The sequence below is a fragment of the Phaeoacremonium minimum genome (assembly GCF_000392275.1).
Source record: "Phaeoacremonium minimum UCRPA7 unplaced genomic scaffold PA7_03_scaffold_310, whole genome shotgun sequence".
NCBI lineage: Eukaryota > Fungi > Ascomycota > Sordariomycetes > Togniniales > Togniniaceae > Phaeoacremonium > Phaeoacremonium minimum.
In genome coordinates, this window is record NW_006921215.1 from 1 (window position 1) to 27,098 (window position 27,098).

The window sequence follows — 27,098 nt, forward strand, 5'->3', positions numbered from 1 at the left end:
AGGGTTCGCAACCTGTGACACAAATATATAAGAGAATATCTACTATACCTACCATAAGACACTAACTTACGCTAAACTTACCAAATCGTCAAACGAATAATATACTAAATAAAATGATATTTTTATATAAGCTAAAGCTTATAATCTTCTAGAAATTATTAGAAAGATTGCTATATAAGATTTCCTTATAGTAATCAGTATCAAAATAGCCTTTAGATAAGCTAATTAGCAAATCAACAAGCTTATAATAAATAAAGCTTTTGAAAAGCCTAATCTTATGCTTATTGAATATAGTAAGCTACTAGGGTACTTATTATTTATAGATAAAACCTATCAACAGAATTTGGTAAGGATCTATGCCACTACTACTACTACTACTAAAGCTAAAATAGAGTCTAAAACAGAAGATTATAAGTATCCTTATTTAAATCTAGATAAAACATACCCTTAAAAGTCTAAAGGGTATGCTAAATTATAATATATGATCATTGGATAGTGGAATAAAGAGAAAGGAAAGGAGTTTTTAATAAACTATTGTTAGGAGATAAGGGAACGTTACTATGGAAGCGATTAGTAGAAGGATCTACAAAAAAAGTTTAAAAACAATGAATAGAGCTTTAAACCAAAATAGCCAACTTTATTTATAGTATAACCAAGGCAAAAGGCCTTTCCAAAGCGTAAAATACGTATATATACGGCAAAATGCCAATCTAACGTACGAAAGGCATATATTTCCTATACGACGAAATATCAATCTAACGTACAAAAGGCGTAGACAATCGCTTACAATAGATTTCCTTTGTTAATTAACGGTATAGGCGAAGAAGCTACTAAAAAGCACTTGGTAAGATATAAGCCAACGCTCGGAGGTGGCTTCCGGAGCCTCCGGACCGACTTCCGGAGATCCCGACGATCCCGGCGATCTCGGGGGTGGTGCCGGGCCGATTTGCGAATAGCCTCATATATAAGCCTTATCTACGAGGCTAGGGGGTGTGTGACAATCGGGTGGGGTTATTCTGGCACCGATAGCACTATATATAGCACTCCGTAGGCGGCCTACGAGGCTCGTATCTTAGAGACCTACATACTACTGCTTTTACACCTTACTACTACCTACGAAGGGAGCTCCACGCTACGTAGCCTATGAGATCCGTCACACTTGCTTAAACGCGTAGGACCCGCAAGTGCTTGGCATGTCGACGGTAGTGCAAATGTCCTATCAGCGTGTTACTGTTTTGAATCTCATCCCAATCTTCTGAGATATTGGCTTTGATGGAAAAGATGACGGCACGTGGCTTATTTTTGAGGCAGTAATACCTTGATGATGATTGGAACTCCGTGGAGAGGTCCCCGTATCTTCCCGCGTTTCGCTCTTCATCTAGCAGTTGGGCATGCCGGAACAGTTCTGCATTGTTAGGTGTAGATATCACAGCGTTGAGCATCAAACCGCTGGTATTGTGTCTTGAGATTTGGTCAAGATATTGCTGAACAATGTCTCGACTTGTTAAAACACCGTCTGTGAGGAGCCGTTGAAGATCGGTGGCCGTCAATGTGAGCAGGTTAACTAACTCTGGATCAGCCATTGTAATCGTAGCTTTGATTGTCGGACGTTCTTCTTACCTTTGATTGCCATGGTGCATGGGGCATGACAATAAATTGTTACCCTCAGAGACAAAGTTACTTGGCCTATCTTGTTTGGGTCGATTATTGCCGTTTAAGGAGCTACTGGGCGACAGTTAGTGGCCGCAATGAACGCGTTGTAAAAAGCGTAGATAGTGAGGCTAATGAAGGTGATTCATCGGCCTGTGGGTGGCCGACTACAGCCCTTCCGATCTGAAAGTGGTTCAGTTGACTCAGAAGAACCCCTCCAAGTGGCAAAATCGTAGAGGATCAAGCATTATTCAGGGCGAGAAAGATTCTGGAACAATTATCTGAAGTATCGAGGCGGTCAAGACCTATTTGGACAAATCAGAGCCTCAAAACCAGAGGTTGCTAAACCAAAATAAGAAACTTGTACCGAAACTTTTCGTTATGGTAATTGTGATTGTCCAGAAGTGATGCCATAGACAAAGATTTGAAAAGTAGGCATAAAAAAGGACGGGAGCTATGCCTTGGCCTCCACCCTTCTACCTAATCTTGGCACAACTAGTTGGCCACATGTAGCAAGCGCCTCTCTACATGGTACTGTTAGCATGCTGCCATTGGAGTGTCAATCAGCCTCATTTTCACTTGCAAACGGTGAGCTGTGGCCTTACAGATTGATTGGTAAATGATCTCTCGTTGTACTTTTGGAGGCTTTTCACAAGGCAACCTCGATGGGAGATGGAGGGATACGTATTGGACTGTGAAGAAGAGAAATGTCGTGAATGTCAAAGACAAAGACAAAGAATGCATCTTCCAAGGCTCGGCACAGATGCTATCTCACGATAAAGAGCGATTACAGTATCGATGCAGACGCAATACCAGGTCACTACTAGACTACTCCAGTTAATTTTAGTCTCTTTATAAGACCGTCTAGAAGCAAGCACGACGTATCTGAGGGGGCGTCATCACCTCTTATCGCCGAAGTGTACCGGTGCCGGTATTCTTCTGATACCGTATGCAAGCCAATGAAACAGACGGGGGGATCCGCAAAACTTACGATAACGTGCGCCTGGGGTGTGGCTTGGAAGAAGCAGACGTCTGTGGTCCTGATCCCCGCCCTTGTGGTGGTTGACTCAGGCGGGTTTACAGCCTTGGGCCGCACAGACGGCGACGATTCATCGGCTGGCGTATTCGGTCGGACTACCAGCGCAGGTCCTTTTATAGTTCTGACTAGTATCTCGGCTGAGGCAGCTTTTTGAGCTTCACAGATCTTCTCAGTAGGCTTCTTGGGGCGACCTGACTTCCTCGGCGAGGCAGACGGCGCGTCTGTCTCACCACCCGACGCCATCGCAGCAGTCCCCCGCGTCCGCCATGCAGAGACGCAGAGACGCTAGCGTCAACGCCAACAACTCCGCGTCCTTCTGGCAACAGTACGATAATAATGGGATTTTCACAATGAAAAGGAGAGCGAAAAAGTTCTGGCCCATCTTGGGGGGAGGGGGGATCTCAAAGCCACAGGGCCAGTCAATTCAAGGAATGCATCAAAGATTTGGACGAAAGGCAAACCTTTCATTGGTCCTGAGCGAGTCTTGATTTTTGTTGGCGTCGGAAAGCAAGGCGGAATAAGGCATGATACGTAGTACAGCTACTTGAATCATCGTGTGTTCATTGCTAGATATGCGTGGTAATATCTCAGATCTTAAGCAGAAGGATTCTGTCTCGTCTCGGGTTCTTCAATGAACGCAAGGACGTCAAGGAGCGCGAGTCTCTTGGCCACGCACTCTGTAGTGCATTGGACAAATATACCAGAACCCTGTTCATCCTCGACGGTCTGGATGAAGTGTCTCGAGAATGGAACAGCGATACGCATCCATATGACTTCCTCCGAATGCTTTTGAACGAGAAGGATGTTATCATCACGTCTCAACCATTGGACGAACTCCAACTAATACTAGATAAACAATTTCAACAAAGAATGCAAGACCCAGCTTTATATAAGGTAATTAGATGCAAGGAAAAATACAAAGGTTTCAACATAAGTTGAGTAAAAGCATCAAAGGTACGGGGTTTCGGCTTATCCAACGTTGGTTCTATAACATCTGTGCCCTTTTAATGGTTGCTACGAACTGATATCGATGCTCACTTGTCTGTTGCGATCTCTCTGCTCTTCAAGTATCGCACGGACAAGTCCACAAGTTCCTCATAATCTTCCGTAACAGATCCTTTTGCAAATCACTTCTTAGTTATGTAGTTGTATTAGCTAGAAAGATAACTACTATGATCCCGCGTGAGTAGTTTCAAGAGTCACAATTGTGGTTTGTTTATGACTTGCTAACATTTGTAAGCATGAATATCATACATAAGCAAACACCAGCTATCCTACGCCAAGTCAAGTCAAGACGTTGGCCAATCACTTCTCATTTTCTCACAGCCAAACTACGCTTTTCCAGCGAACACATCTCCCAGCGTAGCCAGCTTCTCAAATTTCTCGTCAAACTCGATTTCGATTGCTGCATCTGATGTTGCCACCTTCATTTCGGCAGCCGATTTTGTGCCAAATACGTAATTTTTATCGTCTTTCACAAAAGCCACAAGGATCTCGATCCATTCGTCCATGAGCGTGCGCTCTTTTGGCGTCGGTCCGTGGAGTATGGAAAAGCTAAGTCATTCATGTCAGTTCTTCCTCGGTAACAGTAAGGTCTTGTCTACACACTTCCAGAAGGGCTTATCCATTGCATGAGCTACGCCAAAAGACTTCGGCGCGATCTTCTCAGTAATGAAGGACAAGCGGTAAGCAATCTGGTACCGCCATATCTTGTCCAGGGGAGTGCCATGATCAATCAGAGTCTTGACCAGAGCCCTTGACGGCGCTCGAACTTGGCCGTCTGAAATGATGCGGCCGAATAAATCTTTCCAAGCCTGGTCGACGGCGTCTGGTCCCGGAAGAGAGTAGTTTTTCAAGATCCTGTCTGCTGTGCTATCGCCATAATAATTCGCCACTTCGATCTTCAGAGACTCGAGTCCACCATCAGGAGCATTGTAAGTAGCGTATAATGTTTCTTCGTTTAGAACCTCACCGATTAGAAGTCGAAGATCTCTCTGACGAAACTCGTTCGCAAACTCCTGACTACGCTGATACTCCATCATCCCGGGCTTAATGAATAAATCGTCGGTTATGGGACGGAAGGTATGGCGCGTGAGGTGGCTTAGGGATTTAACGAGGTCTTGATATTTCAACTGTCGAAGGCGAGACAGCTTTTCAGGACCGGACGCAGTCGAGGGAATACCGAAGTATGTACATAATTCGTCAAATTGAGGTTGAGCTTCTGCAAGAGGGCGTGGTTGGGCTGGGATAGCGTTTGAGCACATGAAGATCCGATGGAACAGCTGTTCCTGTCCTTCGCTGAGTGTCTTGGGCTGGCGGAAGTCATACATCAGCTGTGCATGTACTCCATACGACCCGGCACTCCGACCTGCCAGGGTAATATTTCCAGCATCTCCATTGAACTTGTGAATGCTGTTTTTCACCCATTTTAGTGCCAATCGCTGATCCCAGAGGCCGAAGTTGCCAGCTGATTCGCCGTTGCTTTCCCGCTTCAATTCCTCGCAAGCAAGAAACCCAAACACATTTAGACGGTAACCAACGACCACGACAATGGCATCGAGCTTACCAGTTGATATCTTCTCAACTGGACTCATACCCTCTTCTTGAGAAGGCGTTCCCATTTGGAACCATCCCCCGTGTAGCCAGATGAAAACGGGCCATTTCTTGGTCTCTCCCGGATGCTCGACCGGAGTCCAAATATTGAGAACGAGGCAGTCCTCAGTGTATTGTTCATCATCCACTAGGTCCTTCTCGGCACCAGAACTAAAGACCGACTGTGGGCAAGGCGGGCGGAATCGGGTAGCGTCAAAAGGGCCTCCATCCTGATCAGATAAGGCCCAGTTTTCGGGGAGCTCGCGAGGTTTCTTCCATCGGTACTCATCCGTAGGCGGGAGGCTGTAAGGAATCCCAGCATATCGTCGTGCCTTATCGTCGTATTGAATTCCCTTCACCTTCCCTCTTTCACCGAGATCGAGCACATACTCAGTCTCTTTGTACGCTGAGAGAGTGTTTCCCATCTTTAATTGTGTTATGCGAGAGCGGCGCGCGCTAGTCGCAAGATGGATAGTACGGTGACCGGGAGTCTGTGTGTGGCTAAGAATGCAAGGTCGAATGTCGAGTGGAAAACTAATAATTTCTGGAGCATCCGAGATCCGAGCCGATCCAGAGAGCTGGAATTCGGTAGTCGCCGAAAAGTGGATAAGCCACGAGGATAAAGTAGACATAGTGCAAATGGGTGGAAGCTTACATTTTGATGAGCTGTGAATATCCTATTTACATCAAAAGAAATTCTCCCAGATATCCAAGATGGTTCAAGCAATCAGAGCCGCGCGCCTCCTAACAAGCAGTTCTGCGAAGCTGTTAGAGAATGGCGTTGTGGTTGTAGACGGAGAGACTATCACCAGCGTCGGCACCTGGTCCGAGATCAAGGGCAGTCTCGCAGACATACCTGTACAAGATCTTGGAGATGTAACCCTAATGCCCGGACTCTTTGATTGCCACGTGGGAACCCCCGAATTGCCTAACCAGACAGGGTTCACACATGGAAAAGCCAGGCTAATGAGAGATATCACAGGTCCACTTGCAGCTGGACCCCACCGGGCTGAGCTCGACGCAGATCACCCGGACTGATGAGGAACTGCTTCCACTCATGGCCAAGCATGCCAAGAAGCTCCTTGATGCCGGCGTCACTACGGCTCGTGATCTCGGCTCTCGTGGCACCACTGGCGTTGCAATACGGGAGAAAATTGCCAAGCATGAAATACCTGGGCCTCGACTGCAATGCGCACATGCGCCCCTGACGGTGCCAGGAGGACATGCTTGCTCAATGGGCGGCGAGTGTTCCGGAGTAGACGGTTGTCGTCAGGAGGTAAGACGACGTAAAGCGGAAGGCGCTGATCTCATCAAAGCAATGGCCACGGGTGGCTTCCTGACAGCGGGAACGCAAGTTTGGGAGGCACGCTACTCACAAGAAGAGATGGATGCGATGGCTGACGAGGCTCATAAAAATGACATGCCCATTACCACGCACGCTGTCGGGACTGAGGGAATCGAGCGAGCAGTGAACGCAAAGTTTGACTGCATTGAGCACTGCTCCTGGTTGGCCAAAAACCGTAAGACAAAGTTTGATGATAAAATTGCCAAGCAGATGGTTGAGTATGGTGTGGCCGTGTGTCCTACTGTAGGTTATCTCCTTTTAACCTGCTGTAGTAGTTGGTTGTCCGCTAACAATAGATAAGATGAATACTGCCTGTACCCATGACAATTATTTCTGCCCGTGGGATGCCAGGGAAGCCGTTATTGGCAATCTTGCATCGATGCGTAAAGCCGGAATCAAGGTAGTTGTTGGAACGGATTCAGGCATTGGTCACTGTCATTTTGAGCGCTATGCTGATGGGCTCTTCGCCATGGCTGATGCAGGATTCAGCAATAGAGAGATTATCGCCGCAGCTACTGAGAAGGCGGCAGAGGTTTGTCGCCTACAAGGAGTCACAGGAAGGCTTGCCAAAGGATTTGCTGCTGATATGGCCGCATTTGCTGGCAATCCTCTTGATGATCTACATGCCTTTTGGAGTCCGAGATTCGTAATGGCTCGTGGGGAGGAATATAAGCAGGAGCCTATTCCGCCACTAGAAGATCTCACAGAAATCAAAGGACAGATTTTGAAATTTCTCAGGGAGGGCGCTGGGGTATAGTAATACAAAGTACTTTTCCAAGTTCCATTTGATCTAAGAGCCCCATATGGCTATGCCTTTACCATGTCATATCACATTCCTAAGCCCTGTCTACAGTGTACTGATTATTCGCCATGAGCAATATAATCCCGTTCAGCGGGCTCTTGTTATAACTCCCATGATTTGCGCACTACCGCAGCGAACCGCTCAATACCTTGCTCCATTTCTTGTTGCTGTTACCAAATTTAGTACGAGGTATTCAAGGAAATACATGGGGACGTCGATTGGCTTACCGTTACCATTGCAAAAGAAAATCTGAAGTAAGTTGTTGCGGGATCGACTATCCTTATTTTAGCGGGATTTTCCTCACCGCCCTGCCATGGATAGTAATAGGATCCTGGTGTTAGAAGAACCTGAAAAAAAAAATAAGGTCAGTAGGCCGTATCATTGATAAGATCTTCGCCGAACCTAGGATGAAATCAAAGTGTGAAGAAGAAACCCACCAAAGCCTCAGCAAATTGAGTCCATAGCTCATCAGCAAACTTTTGTCCAGGATCAGTCACGCTCTTGTCTGATTCGATCTCCTTGTATCTAGGATTTTGAGCAAGATGAAACTTAGTCCAAATGAACATCCCGCCAGTTGGCGGGACAAAGTTGAATATTGGCGTAGACCCCGATCCGTCCCGATGACTTAGAGAAGCCACAAGACCATCTCCTTTCAGGCCAATGAACTTCTCAGCTGGAGTAAGCGTGAAATGCTTCGCGAATGCATCAATGAGCCAATCTCGTCTGATGTGGTACTCAATACGAAGTCTTTGAAGCCATGTGATGTAGCCATCGTCTGTCCAAGACTGTAGTAGTGACAGAACTAACGATTGTGATATTCCAGATGGATCTTGAGTTTCAACCTCCGTAGCTCGGAGGAGTCGCTCCGAGAATATGGGGTTGGCAATAAAATACCCCAGTCTGAGGCCTGGTGCAATTGTCTTGCTAAAAGATTCAAGACGAATAACTCGACCTTGGTAGTCGAATTGGAGGAGTGATGGCGCTAGAGACTTGAGGAATTGTTCATTTGGAAGTAGGTTGTGGTCTGGTTTCGAGCCGATTTCGTAGTCCGGGTACTGGATAAAGAAGTAGGGGTCATCTTCAACGATGATGACGTCTACGATGCATTAGCAAAATAAGGGCCAGATATTAAAAGTACCATCACTCACCATGCTTGACGCAGATATTATAAACATTTTGTCGTCGCTCATAGCCCATCGTGACACCTGTCGGATTGGAGCCGACACTGACAAGATAAAGAACATGGGGTTTCTTTACGCCAGGGTGTGTCGACTCCCAGTTGGATAGCGTTTCATCAAGCGAATCATCCCTGATGCCTTGACCATCTAATGCGATAGGAGCACCGAAGTTCCCTTGAGGAATCCAAAGAGCTTGTGACGATGGGTATGTGAAGTTCTCGCAAAGAATGTAATCCCCCTCTTCTACCAAAAGCCCGACAACCTTGCTCCACGCGTTGGTGTTGCCTGGGTGTAAGAGAACCTGGAAGTTATCGTAGGCAGGTGTGTGCACTTTTCGTGTGAATTGAAGAGCCCATTGGCGAAAACTGGCGTTGCCTTCGCAAGTGCCTGGTCGTCGTCAGAAGCTTTCTAGCTTATGCGAAATTGGATTACTAACCATATTGTAAAAATTTATCAAGAGAAGGGACGCATGACGGGTCGTTATTGAGGAGAAGCTTCTGTGTATCCAGACCCCTTATTTCTGAGGCAGATGACAGCGGATTCAGAATAGTATACCCAGACTCTTTGATAGGAAAGAGTGAGGGATGTGGAAGGCCTAGCGAATTGTACCGTCAGCGATATTAATGCTATCAATTACCAAAACGCTTTCCTACCTCCAGCTAAACTGATCATGCCATCATATGCCATGAACTTGATAATGTCCTTAAGCGGGCTTGGGTGTCGAGCCTTAGACTTGGCATTGAGATGGTGGGATAGGTCGATGGCCAGGGGGAGGCCATCTTCCACCCCGGTCGTGCAGCCATTGGTAGCCATTCTGATGCTTAGTTCAATTGTGAATCGTGCAGTGAGTTTGCCCCGGACTTAGAACCAAGCCAAGATAAGATTTTCTGGCTTTTGAAGGATCTAGATACGCGTCCTTGATATGGCTACTGTGCATAGTTTGTGACTCAAAAGACTTGCAAATATTCAAGTGGGCCGGGCCGGGCTCCGACCGCGAAATGGGCCGATCGGCGGCTCCATAGTGCCGGATTTAAAAGATAAGGGAAGATCGACTTACTCAAGAAACGGTGTAAAATGACACTTGGGGGACCGGTTTCGCGTCTAGAGCGACCTAGCATAGATAAGGTGAGAGCAATGGGTAAGCTGTCAGTCTTTCCCTACTGGATCACACCGGGCGGCGACCGGCGCAAAATACATATATTCAATCCACCAACCCAAGCCTGTGCCGAGAATTTGCCCAGAATTGAGGCTCCTGCCAAGTAAAAGCTTGAATCGTTCTTGGGAGCCTATCTTTCCTCGTTATTTGCCATGTCGAACGAGATCAAGACTGCGACGGGCGACGAGCCCGTCCCGATGCAGCCCGTGAAGTCCCACGCCACGGCCTCCATTAACGATGGCAAAATCGCTGATGTTGCTATCGATATTGTCCACGCTGCTGAGGAAGAGTTTACAGCTGAACAGTATAAGCGAGTTCTGCGCAAGGCGGATTTCATTTTGCTCCCGCTTATGTGGGTGAGTTATTGATTCAACTTTTCGGAAACTTCGCGAGACTAAGCAGCGTTCTACCTAGATTTGCTCAGGAACCCAATATGCGGACAAAGTTGCCGTCTCTACCCAGGCCACTTTTGGTCTTAGAGAGGACACCCATCTAGTCGGGCAACAATTCTCTTGTTAGTTGGCAAAGACTTGAAACAACTGTGTCTTGGCTCACACCTTTATTATTCAGGGCTCACCTCTATATTCTACATCGCTTTCCTCGTTTCTGAAGCACCAGGCAACTATATCCTTCAACGTGTTAGCGTTGGGCCGACCATTGCTGTGTGCATGTTCATCTGGGGTAAGGCTTTCCTTTTAGTGAATAAAGTGGCAATGCTAACAACGTGATGTAGGTGTTCTCGTTCTGTGCATCGCCGCCGCCAAGAACTTCGCTGGATTGATGGTGTTAAGGTTCCTCCAAGGAGCTGCCGAGTGTACGACTTACCCTGCACTAATCATTATCACTTCGTCATGGTACACCACACAGGAACATGCTCATCGTTCTGTTATTTGGGGGACTGCCAATGCTGGGATGGATGTCCTAACTAGTCGTAAGTCCAGGTTGAAACGTAACAGGTAATCCATAAGGCCTAATGAATTTGACAGTCATCAACTACGGAATTGGCACAAGGGCTAAGAACCACCCTGACGGCTTGGCTCCGTGGAAAGGCATTTCTCTCTTCCTTGGATCCCTTACCATTGTTCTCTCCGTCATCACCTACTTCGTGTTCGGAACTCCCCGAGAGGCCAGGTGGTTGACCGCTGAAGAAAAGCGAATTGCGCAGGCGCGTGTGGTCAAGAGTCAAACGGGATCTGATATTGAGAAGCGCCCATGGAAGTGGGATCAGGTCGCCACCACATTCCGCGACCCCCAAACCTACTTCCTCTTCTTCCTTGTCATCATCAACTCCATCCCCAACGGTGGTACTACATCCTTTGGCAACCTTGTGTATGTCTCATTCGGATTCACTGCGCTCGACACCATCGTCAAGGGCAAGATTCCTCAGCAGCTTCTGTCCATCGTTTGGTTCCTCGTTGCCGGTTATATCACACTGAAGAAGCCTGGTCTTCGATGTACGTTGTTCCTGCCACTTTCATTACAGCTCCGCGCTGATCTTAACATCTTTTAGTTTATATCATGATGTTCTCGGTTATCCCTGCTTTCGCTGGCATGCTCGCCCTGGCTCTCCTTCCCCATGACGGGATGCTTTGGACCCGATGGGGCTGCTACTTCATCACTATCATCGGCAACGTTGCCGGTCCTCGTAAGTACCTTCGACAGTAACTGTATGCGACTATGCTAACACGAGTGCAAAGTTATTTGGACCTTGGTCCCTTCCAATATCGCCGGCCGAACGAAGAAGTCTGTTACCGGAACGGTACTATTTATCGCATACTGCACTGGCAACTGCATTGGAGCCCAGGTTTTCCGAGCCCAAGATGCTCCTCGCTACATTCCGGCTATCATTGTCTGTTCTACCATGTACGGCCTCGAGTTTGTAGTCATGGTTGCATGGAGATACTACTGTAAGTCATCCTGACTGTCAAGTCTAAGTCTATTTAGGCAGTATACTAACTTTTCATTCAAGATGTCTGGCAGAATGCTCGCCGCGATCGCCTCGTCGCTGCCATGGGCATGACGCCTGAGGAATCCCTGCATCAAGGCAGCCTCAATGCTGAATCAGACATGACCGATGTGGAGAATGTTCATTTCAGATACAGCTACTAATATAAAAACGAGGCATGGGCACCGGATGTGTTTACATCGCATAATACATTAATTTCAAGGATTTCAAAAGGAAGGATTCAAGGCTAGGCGGCTGGGATTTCTTATCGCCATGCTCACTTAAGGGAATTACCAACTGAAGACCTGTAAAGATGGACTTTAGTTGATCAAAATGCTGTACTTCATGATTGGAATCATTGGATCGAATAAAGAACTTGGCTATGGTCAAGCACATAGAGAACTTATTTCTAAACCTTGCCGTACTGCTTAGCCGCAACCTTGCAGTCTTCTGGAAGAGCCTCCCAGAAACTTGGCCCTTTGGGCTGCCAACCCAGTTTCTTTGCGCGTGCAGACTCTGCCCTACTATTGGAGCACCATATATAAAGAATGAATGCTGGGGTAAATAGGGGATGCTTGAACTGCAAGCTCGTGACCTGGTCTAGGCTCAGGGAAACAGCTTGCGCCTCTTCCGGGAGCCAGCCTTGCTCGTGGCCAATCTTCGCAATGGCCTCTGCAGCATCTCTCCACTTGACGCCATCTGCAGCAGCAAAATAGAAGCCCTATAATTCGGTTGTCAGCTGTTTTCAGTTCCGGCGATACTTAAGGTCTAACTCATACCTCTTTTCCGTAATCAAGGCCCTCGCCACCTTGGAGATATTTACCCAGAATGAGAACAAAAAGGCTCACGACATCATCAATATGTGTGACTCCACGTACATTCTCGCCCTTATCAAGATAGAAAGCCTGTTTCAGGTCAATAATTGCCTTCACATACTCAGGCACCAGATATGTGCCTGTTGTTCCGCCCCCTTTCTTCTGCCCGTAGATATCTGGTGGGCAGATGCTGATGGTTTTCAACAAATCGTTATTTGCATCAGTGATGAGCTTGTCGACATCTCGGTGGATCACAGTCTCGGGAATGTTATAGATTTCATCAATGTCATCGATATCGTTCCAAACGCGAGGGTTGAACTTCCCTGCCCAACCCTCTTCATTCACATCTGAGATGCAAGCTGTTCCGGTGAGATGGAGCAATAAGCTCTGTTTCGTTCTCTTGGATAATCCCGAAAGAATTGCCTTGACGCTTTCCATGTGGTCGGTATTGCCAGCATGAAGAACAATGCCGGCTGCTTCAGCAGCCTTCTCAATGACATCATAGTCGTCGAAAGTTCCCTTGACGACTTTCACGCCAGGATGACTCGCCTTGAATGAATCATTAGGGTTTCTGAGAAGAGCTGTGATTTCTAGCTCAGGATAAGCGGCTTGAATGCCGTTTAGTACGCTTCCCCCAATGTAGCCAGTGGCTCCAGTACTGGTTCGTGTCAGTAAAATAGCGTATCTGATCAGCGGGAATGCTCACATAAACAATTTGGTCGGAGACATGATTTTTTATAGTTTTATGTGGTATTTTTGAGGAGTTGATTTGTCTAAAGTTATGGATTTGATGTTTCTCAGCATGTATAGAAGATGTATGATACACTCGATTTGGCGCCTTACCCTAAACTGATTGCTGGCAAGTAACGTAGGTTATCCGGCGACTTTGATTATGTAAAATCGGCAGACAATTGCACCGTTCTAATAGAATCACAAGTAAAGCAACGTTGGTCCACAAAAGATGGATAAATTGCCAAGCCTCCGTGTTAGACTGAGAATGTGCTGTGAAAAAAGACTTGACCGAGTGCCATGGATCTCAAGCTGTTCAACTTTAGTACTTATTACCACTCGGCTGATTTGTCTCATAATTTAACTTATGAGAGAGGTGGACGTGAGTCAGCTGTCTGCAGGACCAGCCAGCCCCAAGCTTTTGACAAAGAGCTTAGTTAGCCGCATTCAACAGCTGCATGTCTAGTTTCTGTGTCACCCCGACTGCAGACATTGAATGTGTAAAGCTTGTCGAGAGATAGCCGGTACCTGGGAGTGGTGACTGATATGCCATCGTCCTCTCATCGCGAAGACAAATTGCACAATCGCTCGTATCAACGATGCGAGAAATCAATATAGTACGAGAAAAATAGGAACTCAGGATTGGTGGCTTCAGAGCGGTTTGTACTCTTTAGAGTGAGGAAGCCAACCTCAAGACGACATGTTGCAAGATTTTAGAGACGGACCAAGTGTCTGCTCGAAGATGATAACTTAGTTCCATAGATGAGCTCACTCCACGATCTCAGAGCTAAATGATATCTTAGACCGCAACTACTACAGCGAGGTATAGTTGTTATTTACAATTCGTTCTGAAGACTTGTATAGTTGAAGTCAGAGTGGACCATATCGTGCAATAAGCCTAAAATGAAAGCGAATATACGAGCTTGAATGCATTTCCTTGAAAGTCTCAGGGATCTAGGATCTCGAACGCAGCATTAGCATTCATTACATTCAATCGAATTGAGTTGTATGTACTTGCAAATACGCCTTATGAACTTATGGCCCTATATAAACTTTGCAGACTCAAGAATTTGCTCACTCTGCTGCGATGCATCATGATGTCCCAACATAGCACCTGAGCCGCACCTGTCCTGTCCTGCCCCATTGTCTTATGTGGCTGTGTGCAACTAATATCCCCTTCCTCCATCACTTCGCATCGTGATTGAACCTGCTCCGTACTGAGTCAGAGTGAAATTCCTTGCAAGATATGCCACCGTCGCAAACATCGAGATAGTCGAAAATTCTCCCCGGTATTACATCTCAATTCTTCCCATTATGCGCGTACAATCCTGAAGAGCATAATGTCGGCCCTTCTGTGTATGCGCTGTATAATATTCATGATTAACCATATCTCATCGGTTCGTTATTGCCGGGACCATGGCCCTGTCCTTGCCAGCCCTGTGGCGGGCCTTGATGTTGTAACGGTACTCCTCCTCCCCCGCCTTTCATCGCCTGGACATCCGGCCGGTGTTCTAGAGGTTGTGGAAAGTTGCAAATGTGGCATTGAATGTCCTCGTATCCGTGGAAGGAGAGCGGGAGTACAGGCTGTTTAGGGATAATTAGCAGAGCAATAGATAGCATCACGCGAAGAGCACTTACGACAAAGCAAAAAGTGAACCACGGATGGCTTTTGATGACATGGCCGCTGTAGTTGCCACAGTTTTGGCAGCGACAGACGACGCCTTCATATCCCTCGACCTCCTTCCGGAAGGTGTGCTCGCCGCAGGTGAAAATAAGACACATGACGATGAGATGATCGCTGTCGTACCTTCACGTTCTGGACTCAACACTATTGGGAGCAGACGGTCATGGTTTGGAGCGAGATCGTCGGGCGATGGTGTAGGATGCAGCGTTGTTCGGTCGCGGATCGAGTGTGCGGTGTTTGCGACTGGAGAGGAAACGTTGATGTCACTTGGCGAGCGGCGACATTGAATGCAATGAATGATCGGCCTCTTGGCCGAATTGCGTGTCATAGCGAGGCTGTGCAATGCTGGGCAGCCCGCAACGCCACTAAACTTTAGTGCCAAGAACCGTGCAGGGAATGCTGTATGCTAGCCATCTCAATGGGGCGTTAGTTAGCGTTTCATCGGTAGCCAACCCCACATTGGAGCTGTAGTCAACTTTTAGGCTTCTTGATCGAGTTTTTGAAGCTCTGTAACAACAACCTCACACCAAAGCGTGGCATATATACACAACTCCAGATCGGCTGTGGGCTTTTGGTCATGAGTACATTGCCCAAGGCTCGCGTTGTTCGACCTGTCTTAGCGACGAGGAGGTGACCCTCTGCCAGCCGTAACAATGCTCTACGATCTCAACATCTCCTGGTCGCCTTCGACCAAGATAGCTGACCTCGAGAAAATATTACGCTTCAGCTCCTCGCTCGGCTACGATGTTGTCGCAATCAACCACACGATCGGAGCCCCTATTCCCAGCCAGATCGTCAATTCAATCCCCCAGCTCACGCCTCCCCCCAAATCCCACCCACAACCTCAGTCGTCCAACACCCCGTCACCCTCAAGTAGCCTGCCCGCGACTCTCCGGCGCGTCACAGTCCTTGTCGCCGATCCAGCCACCAATCACCGATTGCCCGCGCTCGCCGCCGCCTACGACATCCTCGCCGTACGTCCCACAACCGAGAAGGGCTTCCAGGCGGCGTGCACGTCCATCACGGAGGCGAGCCTCATCAGCCTCGACCTAACGGCCTTCTTCCCCTTCCACTTCCGCCCCAAGCCCGTCATGGCCGCCGTCAACCGCGGCGTGCGCTTCGAGATCTGCTACGCGCAGGCGCTGACCGGCGACGCCCGCGCCCGCGCAAACTTCATCGCCAACACCATCTCGCTCGTCCGCGCGAGCAAGGGCCGCGGCCTGGTCGTCAGCTCCGAGGCCAGGGCCCCGCTGAGCGTGCGCGCCCCCGCCGACGTGATCAACCTCATGGCCGTGTGGGGGCTGGCTACGGAGCGGGGCACCGAGGCGCTCGGCGTCAATCCGCGAGGCGTGGTTGTGAACGAGGGCATCAAGCGGCGCGGGTTCCGGGGCGTGATTGACATTGTGGAGACCCCTGGGAAAGACGCAAACGATACTAGCGGAGAACGGACAGACGAGGGGAATGCTGGCGAGGGAAAAGACACAACACGAAAGGACAAGGTGTCAGGTGCGGACAAGAATCAAGTGCCGGTGATTGGCAGTAAACGAAAAGACAAGGCGGACGGCGGGGATGATACGGGCAAGAGCCCTCAGCAGACAATGAGTAAGAGGCAAGCCAAGAAGATGAGAATTGCAAGCATGAACGCTGCAAGTCAATCGTAGAGCAGCATGTTGCTGCTATATGGAAGTTTAGAGTCGGCTGGCTTCGGCGCAATGTACTAGAGTCATGATACCCGGAATCAAAATGGCAATGGAAAAGCCTGTTTTACTAAATGCGTCTATTTACAACATCGAGACTGGCTCTTTGGTTTATCTTCGTCCCCTGACATCCTCTAGAACTGAAATTATTTACAAGGCGTAGATATAGGAACCAATCAAGCTTGCTCCATACATTCAAGACGAAAAGGGGAGCTTTGAGTGGATCGCTTTCTTGCCAAATACATTAACACCTTTTAAAGACGCCGCGTCCATGATGATATCAGAGACTGATAGGGTATTCCATCAGGACATTTATTATTGGACTTTTTTTGTTCTTGTTTCTTTCTTGCCCCTTTACACGCTCTGAACCGTCTGCTGCAACAAGTTGCCCAGGGTTAAAACGCTGTTCAAGGTTAGGCCACTGACATCAATACTTGGCTGAGCGGCAGCGTTGGCCACACTGGCGGCAGGAGTAACACCAGGGTCGGCCGGGGCCAGGGCACCAGCGGCTTGAGTAGCTGCCGCGGCAGCAGGAGTCGGCGATGCACCAATACCGCCAAGATTCAGAGAAGATTCGAGAGTGCTAGCACCACCTAGAGGTTGAAGGCTCGTGGTGGTAGACGCAGCGGCTGAGAAGTGTTAACATTTCTCCAATGAGAGGGACTGAGAAGCTGCTTACCTGGTGCAGCGGCCTGTGGAGTGGACACAAGCGCAGCAAGTGTTGTTGACGAGCTCAGTGAGCTAAGGGAAGAAAGTGAACTAAGCTGGGCAAGAGTCGAAGCCGCCGCTGGAGTTGAAATGGCTGGCGGAGCCACGGACACGACTACCTGGGATGAAGCTGCGACTGCGACTGATGTCGTTGAGACTGTTCCGAGTGAAGTGGTCTTGATGAGCTCTGTCGGCACTGGGACAGTAGTCACACCAACTCCATTGCCGTCCGCATTGGGAGACGGAGCAGCCTCGCCAGCTGCTGGATTTGCTACTGCCGAGGCAGCCTCAGAGGCAACCGACGATGAAGCCACGGAGGAGACGGCGGCCACAGATGAGGCAGCTTGCGATGCTGCGCACGGAATAGTTACCATGACGGTCTGGGTCACAGTGGAGGCGAGGGCGGTGATCGTTGTGGTGGGCGCGTTGCCCTTCTCGAAGACGGTGGTCGTGAGAAACTGTAGTTGTCTATCTCCGTGTTAGCAGATAAAGTGCTTCGTATAGACTCAAGCACATACGCGGCGTTCTCTCCTCCAGCTGCTGCTACTTCCTTAGTGACTGTCACCGTAGACACGGCAGCCGTCGCATTCAATCCGCCTACGACACCACCGCCGCCAACTGTGATTGTTTGTCGAAGTATCTTCGTCTCGGTAACAGTCTCCGCTCCATCTCGATTCCTGCCGTTTCCATTTCTGTTGCCGTTACTATCGCTGTTATCGGCATTGTTGCTGTTTCCCTGTCCCAATGAACCCAGAATCTGGTCGAGCAGCCCCCTCTTCACCTGACTCCCATAGTGATTGCTGAGCAGATCGAATGCAGCAGCCTGTGAAGAATTAGCCACGGACCAAATCACCCCCCTACCCAGATGACCTACCTGAGCCACTGGTGTTAGAGAGCCGGCAAGAAGCAGCAGGCTCGGTAGAATTGCCCTCATTCTGTACTACAAGAAGCCCGACGACTTCTAGGTCACCACAAGTGCTTCAACAGTCCTGCTCGGAGAGAATGACACAACAGACCAGCCGTCGAAATTAACAAGACCGCAATGTTGGGATCAACCCTTTGAATGAACGTATACGGTAAACGAAAGTGAAGAATGGCCGTTCAATTCTCGCGCATGAAGACGGAGAACTGGCGGAGAAGTGGGAAAAGTCCCGAAGTTTGGACGGCCAAGACCTTTTGAGAAAGAGAAAAGGAAGAAAAGGAACGACTACGGTGGTCAGTGACAGACAGGGTGGTTAGACGCCAGCTTCAAAACGCACCGCTGGCACGGCCACTAGAAACAACGCTGCCCTGGTAAAGGAATGGAGCTCTCGAAGTGGACTCTCAGCAACGCATCATCGAAAGGGAAAGAGAAGAGAAAGGGAGGTCGAGCCGGCGAAAGAAAGATGAGATGGAACTGGAACCACAGAAGGGGAGAAGACGAATGAGAGGAGGCCAAACCGTAGCATTATGGAGAAGAGCCTAGAGCGAATGCGCGACGATGTTGACGAGGAGGCTCAAGTTCAGTTTCGGCCAGGGCAGGGTACCCGGCCTGGGCCATCTGGGCAGGGGTCTCTGGGCACTCTGGGCAGGAGAGTCGACGATGCAGGTTTACATAAGGGAGCAACAAGTGGCTTGTGCTTCTGCAAGAGATCTCATCATCCCAGGCCCATTATCCACTGACAGCGTTGTCAGCGGTCTCAGCAGCTCTCCCTCGGTGGATTTCGAGGCATCGAGAAGACCAATGCACGATGAGCCTCTTGCAGGGGGGTGCGACCCCGAGTCGACATCAAAACCAAGCTTAAAGGCAAAAGGCGTGTTGCACGGACGGGGTTGTGAGACCGGCCCCTGACAGCTAGTGTCGGAGGGTGCTCTTGGGGGCTAAGCGAAACAGGCCCTCCCAGCACAGACAGGCTCTTTCCAGTCCAGCCACGGCAAGCTGCGACAGTCATCCAACGGGCCACGAAGAGGAGTGGCGTGATAAAAGGGAGCAAAGCAGATGAAGAATCATGCGAAGTCGGGGGTGTACACACACGACAAATCTTGGTTCGAGTGTGTTTGCGCATCACCGGGTTTCGTTTCTAGGCTCAGGTACCGGCCGTTATGCCCTTTGCTGCTCAAAATAGGAACAGGAAACAACCCCGCGCTGTGGACGCCGGCACTCAAAGCACAAAAGTGGCGGTGCTCCCACGTCGACGAGGGCATCGTGGTTCATTGTGAAATGAGAAGGAGCAGATGCAAAAAGGTAGCACTGAAGTAATTCGCGATGTTCCAGGACGCGCTGAGAGGCTCAAGAGACAGTGGGCCGCAATGTGACGACCCAGTCGGCCGGGTTGAAGCCAAGACAGAGAAGGGTGGTCGCCAAAGTCGCACACTCTCAATATGAAACACCGACTGCAAACAAGCTTAAATCGAATCACTCGAGATGATTCGAGTGGTTGGCGTATAAGCGGTGAAGGTCGCAACTTGGTTGTTGTTTTTTTGCAGCGTCGAAAACTCCGAAAGCGAATGCAACTTTCGAAGAGTATCAATCAGTAACCATTCAACATGGCTGAATGAGTAGTAGGTCGTGCAGTACCAAAGAAGCCTCGTTATGCTGGACCGTTAATAAGTGAAGTGCCGGATCCGTTGTGGCTGTTCGGCTCTTGGTCAGCCACGAATCCGCCGGACAATCGGTCGCTCATGTAAACTTCGATGATGACGATGTGGACTCTCTGCCATCATCGACAAGTAGTCTCCTGGAGAGACACTGCTCCAAGAGAACAGTCAGCACAGCCTCTATCTATGATATAATACATTTTTTCTCTCGGAATAGTCTTTCAATTGACTCAACGCCAGCCGTTGATGTTCTTTCTTTTCATTTTTAATTTTGATTCAATTCCGCCCTTACTAGCGAACGTTGTCATCACCATCGCACGGTGAAGATAGAATAACATAGCGTTACAATTCAATATGGCGACTGTACACGTTCTAGATAACTATTATCTGGCGATCACGCTGCTGGTCACTGTCGGCTATCAATTGCTATTCTTTGCGATAGCCTTTTCCTTCAAGTTCGATAAATTAACAGGTTGGACTTTTATGCTCCTTTGACCGCGTAGTTCCCACTAACGCGAGCACATAGACTTCGCAGGCGGCACCAACTTCGTCGTCCTGGCCATTCTCACCCTCGCTCTGAGCGGACACCACCATGCGCGCCAGGTGGTCGCGTCGCTGTTCATCATGGCCTGGGGCTTAAGGCTGTCGGGCTTCCTGCTCTTCCGTATCCTCAAGACCGGCAAAGATGACCGCTTCGATGACAAGCGCGACAAGTTCTTCCCCTTCCTGGGCTTCTGGGTCTTCCAGATGCTCTGGGTCTGGGCCGTCTCTCTACCCGTCACTGTGCTCAATTCGCCAGCGGTCACGCGCTATCCGCAGCCAGACTTTGGCACGGGGCGCGACATCGCCGGCGTGGTGTTGTTCGCAATCGGCTTCATCATGGAGAGCGTCAGCGATGTCCAGAAGTACCGCTTCCGGTCGAGGAATGACAAGAGCGCCATTTGCGACAAGGGCTTCTTCGCATGGTCGCGGCACCCGAACTACTTTGGCGAGATCATCATCCAATTTTGTAAGTTACAGCGTTCCGCTCTCACATAAAGCATTGCACAACTAATATGTCTCTCAGCCATTTTCATGATTGCAGTATCTCCGGCGGCCGATGGACATGTCCGGGGACAGGCCTACAAAGCTCTGTACGCCACAATTCTGGGCCCGGCTTTCCTGACCATTCTGCTCATGTTTGTGTCGGGGCTGCCACTTCAGGAGCGCCCTGGCGCCAAGAAGCGCTATGAGAACAACAGTAACTGGGAGGGCTACCAGCGGTATCTCAACCGCACCAGCATCCTCATCCCCTTCCCGCCGCAGATTTACGAAAGGCTCCCGACGTTTCTGAAGCGAACAGTATTTCTAGAGCTCCCAATGTACGTGTTTGACCCGGCCAAGCACTCCGACGTCGCAAATGCGCAGCACGCCTCCGAGGACGGGAGGAGAAAGCCGTCTCCAGCCGACGACAGGCGAAGCGGAGAGGAGGGTCTAGTACAGAGCTCGTGAGGATGAGAAGACGGTAGACCGGGCTTTGGATATATTTTCAATTGAGCATTACTCTCGTGTACACTATGACTCACTCTAACTTTTACGACTCATGACACTACGACGCCGATCTTAATGATAGAATTCATTTACCACCCCCAAGAGCCCGCACCGGTGACGCCGCACCAAACCATCAGAACAGTGATATGTCGACCCGACATCAATAGCATCATGTCTAGATAGGAGGCGGATAGCTCAACTCACACATGCCTTGGATCTTTGGCTCCAAGGACGGATTGCCGCCGCTGCCCCGGAGATCGGTGGGTTGGTCTAGGGTCTCCTGTGACTCAGCATATTCTGTGGTGCAGGACTCTTCAGAGTAGGACTCGGAGCCCTCTGGGATGGGCACCATGGCCGACTTTGTCCAGATGTGGATGGCTTTTTTCCAATCTAAGCCTTCAAGGCAGCCACCCTTTACGGAAACAACGTTTTTGCCCTGTTCTGAAGTTAGACTTATACTAGGGGTAGAAATAAGTGTGTACTTACTGGGGTGGTGTGAAGTAGTCGCGTGCCGCAATTCTTACAAAAGTAGCTATGTCACGGTCAGTGATTTGGTTGAAGCTATCGAAACGCAATTGAACATACCAGTAGAGTGTCTGTCCCGACGCTGTCGGACGACTGTGGCCTGAATGTCAGTCTTCTTAAGACCTTGACTTGGGCATTGCCCCGGTTGACAGGAAGACTTACGTATAACAGCTCAGTAGGTCTGTCTCTGGCAGTTGGAAGCGTGGAAATATGGCGGATGTGCCAAAGGCAGAGCTCGTCTGCCGTCGACATTCGGAGCAGTGGCAGATATAGAGCGCCAGGGGCTTTACGTGAGGAGTCTTGAAGCTGACGGCGCCGCATTGGCATCTGGCCTCCATGATGTGGGCGTGTGTAGTCCAGTTCTACAGGGCCCGAATTGGGCAATTCGAGAGCCAGGTGAGGGGTTGTGGCAGGTGCTGCCTCAGGTCAATTCGCAAAAGAGATGGAAGAAACGGTAGTTGAAGTGAAGTACAACAGAAATTGCTCTGCCGCCTCGTGGGGAGTCACTTAAAGAGAGCCTCGGGAGAGTTAAAGCCGCTCGGTGAATGCAGTTTCTCCGTTATCGCAAATGTGCTTCTTTCGTGACGACGTGCAGATGGAGGCTTGGAAGGTTGGTTACGTGAGTCACCTAGAATCGCGTAGTCAGGTGATAGCGTAACACTTTAAGAGGTTCTGAGGAGCAAGTTCAGCAAGGAACGGCTGCTATTCACCCCGCCAGTGCAGGTTCCGCCCGTAAGCAGCATCTACGAACCCCACCTCGGTGCGCCGAGTGGCTTGCAGCCCCAGCAATCCGGGGAGCGCAATAAATAACTTATTATCATCCCTTTCGGAGAGACTCTTAGCGGTGAGAGAGTATCCCGTTGCCGTCCCCGCTGCAGGATGCAAGGCAACAGCCCGGACGTAGTAAGAACTGACATAAGACGCGTGTGTTACGTTGTTCACATTGGTTGATGCTCTTATCGTGTCTATTTCATCGCTAAACTATGTACAATGACGTTGCCGTAAGCATGATGTGTCAGCACCAGACAGTGTCAGACCTCACCAGCCCTTCGATCAGCCCATATCTATAGTGCGCTGGAGTCTCTCTAAAGCGGCCAAGGTAAAATCACCATCGGAAGCTGACAACTTTGAGCCTGGAGAGGACGGAGATAAACGCCAAACACCGCAGTGATAGCAGTCGCTTAGTCCAAGCAGGCCATTTCTATCTTCTTTGCCAATCGAACAACTGGGGCATCCACATACCGCCAGAACAAGTCCGCAACCCAGATAACCATCGGTATCAGGAACATAAGGCCAACGAGCCAGCTCATGGTCCGTTGTACCGCATTCTCAACACCAAAAACACCTTTGACGCCGTGACCTGGAATTCCTGGTGCGAAATCCGGCTCCCCATAGACCCCCTTTGCCGGTTTTGCTATGGCGCCAATGACATGCCTCTGCAAAATATCCAATACAGGCCCATGGACGATATAAACGGCATAGCTTATGCGGCCGCAATATTGCGCAAAAGGCTGGCTGAGAAACCTGCGCATTGCTTGCAGCTCACCAGCGGACCAGACCATTAAGGCGGCAGAAATGGCAAACCAGAACCGCTGAGCCGTTGTATTGTCCTTAGCAACAAACGAGCTCGGTGTTGCTGCCAGCAGTGAGCTGATCCCCGGTGTTTTGTCCGCGTCGTGATTGGGCCAACCACCCACGAAAAGCGCAGCTGCGATGATGGAAGTGTGAAGGGTACAATGGAGAACATGGTTTTTGATACATCGACTTGCCACTCCGCCGCCCTCGAGCGCTTCGAAGACCTTCGCAGCCGGAAAGCTTCGAATGAAGACCTCAGCAAGGAACATGCCACATATGAACTCGAAAGCCGCCCACTTCCCACATGCTAAGCAGTAGACCATCAGAACCACCACCGTTGTCTGTCGGATCAGAAGTCGGACTCTTGCAAAGACAAGGATGACAAGAAATAAAAGTAATGAATGTACGAATTCAATGGGAATCGTCCAGAGATGCACGTCGTACGGAGGTCGAAGGTCGTGATCCCAAGCCCACGGCCAAGTAATGTTGTGGAATAGTGCATCACTCCAAGAGACAAGCCGTTCATACATGGGCAATGGCTTGCCCAGCCAGCCGGCCTGCATCAGAAGCGCTATAATTGCAGTCGAGACGATGCATGGCCCAAATAGCCGAAAAGGTCTCCGAAATGTGGACGAGGAAAGGATCTCATAACACTTGTCTAGGTCCTGCGAGTGAATAGCCTTGATGGGCTTGTATGACAGCACAAATCCAGATATTACAAAGAAGATGTGGACCATAGGTCGGCCGGAGTAAATTATTCGAAGGAATGGAAGTTGAAGCCACGAGGAGGTTTGGTCTTTGTTAAGTCCATAGGTAGGCACTAAGTACGGGTGGTTGTTCTCGGTATAGTGGCAGAAGAAGACGAGGATAGATGCGATCCCTCGAAGCCCGTCGAGATATGAGGTTGGATGAACTTTCCAAACAGGCCTCTCTTCTGGCCACACCAGATCAGCGACGAAGCTCGGAAGAAGGGCGCGTAGCACGGCGACGATCCGTGAGGGTCGGTGAACAACAGCCATGGTCCTTGGTAGCATAACAAATCCCGGAGGGTCAAGGCAATTTAGCCTCTCCACCCTATCCTAGATCAACTGGACTGTTAGTATCTCGCTTGCCAAGAGGTAGGCTTCGAGTGTTATGACTGACTTAAGGAGCGATGTAGATAGCACATTAGGATCGATGACCCAGCGCTAGATTGTGAGCCCGAGGCTGCGAGCCCAGTTCGTTTGTCGAGGAGGTGAATAATCCAAGTAGATACCACCCAACGCTCAGCCAAGAAAGATATTACCCAATATTTTCGGAGTTCGGCCCTTGTGAATATCGTTACCTGAACTTTAAAGCTGCGAGAAGGCATGACAGTTGGAGTTGTAGGAAAGAGCTACCTAGGTAGGTACCCATTTAACCAGAGTAAAGTGCTCGGGGCCCTACCCACCTCCCACCTAGGTACCCAAGGCATGCCACATGCCTGCGCTGCGAGGAAAGGGAGAGCGCGCCATGTTGAGAGTGGTAGACTTGTCATTAATTTCCATGTTTGCAATCTCAGTGTCATAGCCGTGGGAGCCCACGCTCGCCACGGTCCACGGCACCACGCAAGGCTTTGCAGCTTCCCGGCCGCTGGCATGGAGATCCAGTGTGGATGCAGGCCCATGGACGAAGGGCATGCCAACCACTGGCTCCTCAACACGCCAGCAAACGCGGCTACAGGCAAGGCTCGCCACTTTTGGGCGAGCAGAAGGGAGAGGCCCGGCAGACTGCATATCAAACACTGTTTAACAAGGCCCCAGTTCTTTGCAAGGATGCTTGGCACTCGTCTACCACATGGTCGACATCCCCGTGAGACAATCGCGGTGAATGTCTTGGTTTGAGGCTCATGTCCTAGACAGGAGTAGACGCTAAGAAGCGCCGCCGCCATTAGTTCCTCTTGCGTCTCGGCTCGCCCTGGTTCCTCTCCAGTATTTTTCAAGGTTGCTCTACTGAAAAACCGGTAAATTCGACTCGTAAGATACCTAGGTAGTATTCTGGGTTTCTATTTCAGTAGTAATTAGCAGTTCAAATTTCGAGGTCCACAATTTGCGTACAAGGGAGCCATTGTAAATAACCCCTTTGCAGAATGGTATGGATTAAACATGCAGCCCTACTGCAGCCCTAAGATTTCATTCGTCCTAGAACTCGAGTCTATTTATGCATAATCGTATATAGTTGTAGGTTTGTTTATCTTAGCTTTTCATTGTCGGAAGATTTCAACTCGTGCTCAAGAGATCTCCCTGGTTCCTTCGAAGAGTCTCCAGTTGGCCTTCCAAGCCTGCTAGCCTTTTGAATTACCGTGGGAACATGACTGTGGACTGATTGGGGATTGGTGCTTCATATGTTCAATATTTCGACAACTCGGAAGCTTTGGCATCTTCGTACGCCTTTCTCGTTGCCCTTTCAACACACAAGACCGTTGCTTGGTCCGTCTCCTTGCGTTCTGCATTGAGCTTCTTGCTCAGATCATTGCACCACTCAACCTTCTGATCGTTCGACCATTGCGATTCCGCCAGCTCGATTTCCAGGTGTCTCAACGCCACTAACCTCTTCAAGCCATCCTGAATCCACTCATCGTTGTCGCCGATGAGCTCCTGCGCATCGAGTAGTTGGTCCGCGTCGTCCATATACCCAACTCCAAAGTGCGGGATGAACACCCTGCCATCAACGAGAATCTTGAGCCGCAGCCCCTTGAGGCCATCTGCCCAGAACTCGCACACTTCTCTCCAATCTCGGAGCCGGTCACCAGCTAAGTCGCTGCCCTGCAGCTCGAGCCGCACGTAACGCATACTACTCCGTTGCCAGGGTTGCAAGCCCTTTGTGAAGGCCCGGGCGGCAGAGAGACCCGATGAGAACCAGTTCACGAAGACAAACTCGTTCTCATGAAAGGGAATGCATCGCGCCTCCGCGTAGACCTGTTTACAGGTCTTGAGCAGAGATGTGGGGACCCTGGAGAGCGGCCGGAACGGCGACAACAGACGAGCTTCCGTTGGCGGATCTCTATCTGTCGGCACCTCACTGCCTTGAATGACGTGCATAGTCGTCGGCCTTTCTGCCGTCCTTGTGACTATCAAGCCCGGGATGACGGCCTGCAAGAAGTAGGCACTGTATGTCGGCGTGGGATACCATGGCGCGAGCTGCCCTTGTTGAACAGGGCTTGCCAAGTGCACCCAGCTGTATATCTCGCGACGGATCTCCAAGGGCAAGTCGAAGAACGTTGCTCTGAGCCTCTGTTTTGTATTTCCTTGGGTGGTGTTTACGCTATCGTGCAACTCTGCCGATGATGTCGATGTCACTGAGGCAGAGTCGGATCGATCAACTGACGATTCAGATGTCTCGGAGGCGACTTCTAATGCTTCCAGTTCAAGTGCCGTTATGTCTGGGGAGACTTCGTCCTGATTTTCCTTGCAAGTATACATCCCCCAAGGCATGACGTTGCTATCACCGTAGTCCAGGTCCATATCGACGGGTGTCGTAAGGGTCTGTCTGTCAACAAGTATGAAGAGGAACAGCAATGATGTCTGCTAGAC

General features: G+C 49.7%; 6 protein-coding genes across 6 annotated transcripts; 3 read left to right on the forward strand and 3 right to left on the reverse strand.

Moving 5' to 3' along the window:
- Positions 1–4,020: 4,020 nt before the first annotated feature.
- Positions 4,021–4,731, reverse strand: UCRPA7_4006 (putative carboxylesterase-lipase family protein; the record flags this gene model as incomplete). The annotated part of the gene is made up of 2 exons (XM_007916577.1): positions 4,021–4,243; positions 4,298–4,731. The coding sequence occupies 2 exons, from the start codon at positions 4,729–4,731 to the stop codon at positions 4,021–4,023; spliced, it is 657 nt and encodes a 218-aa protein (XP_007914768.1).
- A 5,943-nt stretch (positions 4,732–10,674) lies between these two features.
- Positions 10,675–11,871, forward strand: UCRPA7_4007 (putative mfs general substrate transporter protein; the record flags this gene model as incomplete). The annotated part of the gene is made up of 5 exons (XM_007916563.1): positions 10,675–10,693; positions 10,749–11,216; positions 11,273–11,407; positions 11,460–11,669; positions 11,732–11,871. 5 exons carry the CDS (start codon positions 10,675–10,677, stop codon positions 11,869–11,871), a joined length of 972 nt encoding a protein of 323 aa, XP_007914754.1.
- A 245-nt stretch (positions 11,872–12,116) lies between these two features.
- On the reverse strand, positions 12,117–13,251 carry UCRPA7_4008 (putative nucleoside-diphosphate-sugar epimerase protein; the record flags this gene model as incomplete). The annotated part of the gene is made up of 3 exons (XM_007916569.1): positions 12,117–12,428; positions 12,487–13,180; positions 13,229–13,251. 3 exons carry the CDS (start codon positions 13,249–13,251, stop codon positions 12,117–12,119), a joined length of 1,029 nt encoding a protein of 342 aa, XP_007914760.1.
- A 2,337-nt stretch (positions 13,252–15,588) lies between these two features.
- UCRPA7_4009 (putative rnase p subunit p30 protein) lies at positions 15,589–16,596 on the forward strand (the record flags this gene model as incomplete). Its single annotated transcript, XM_007916566.1, has 1 exon — positions 15,589–16,596. One exon carries the CDS (start codon positions 15,589–15,591, stop codon positions 16,594–16,596), a length of 1,008 nt encoding a protein of 335 aa, XP_007914757.1.
- A 3,675-nt stretch (positions 16,597–20,271) lies between these two features.
- On the forward strand, positions 20,272–21,408 carry UCRPA7_4010 (putative 3-oxo-5-alpha-steroid 4-dehydrogenase protein; the record flags this gene model as incomplete). The annotated part of the gene is made up of 3 exons (XM_007916583.1): positions 20,272–20,389; positions 20,444–20,926; positions 20,984–21,408. 3 exons carry the CDS (start codon positions 20,272–20,274, stop codon positions 21,406–21,408), a joined length of 1,026 nt encoding a protein of 341 aa, XP_007914774.1.
- Positions 21,409–25,913: 4,505 nt separating this feature from the next.
- On the reverse strand, positions 25,914–26,606 carry UCRPA7_4011 (hypothetical protein; the record flags this gene model as incomplete). Its single annotated transcript, XM_007916576.1, has 1 exon — positions 25,914–26,606. The coding sequence occupies one exon, from the start codon at positions 26,604–26,606 to the stop codon at positions 25,914–25,916; it is 693 nt and encodes a 230-aa protein (XP_007914767.1).
- Positions 26,607–27,098: the final 492 nt, after the last annotated feature.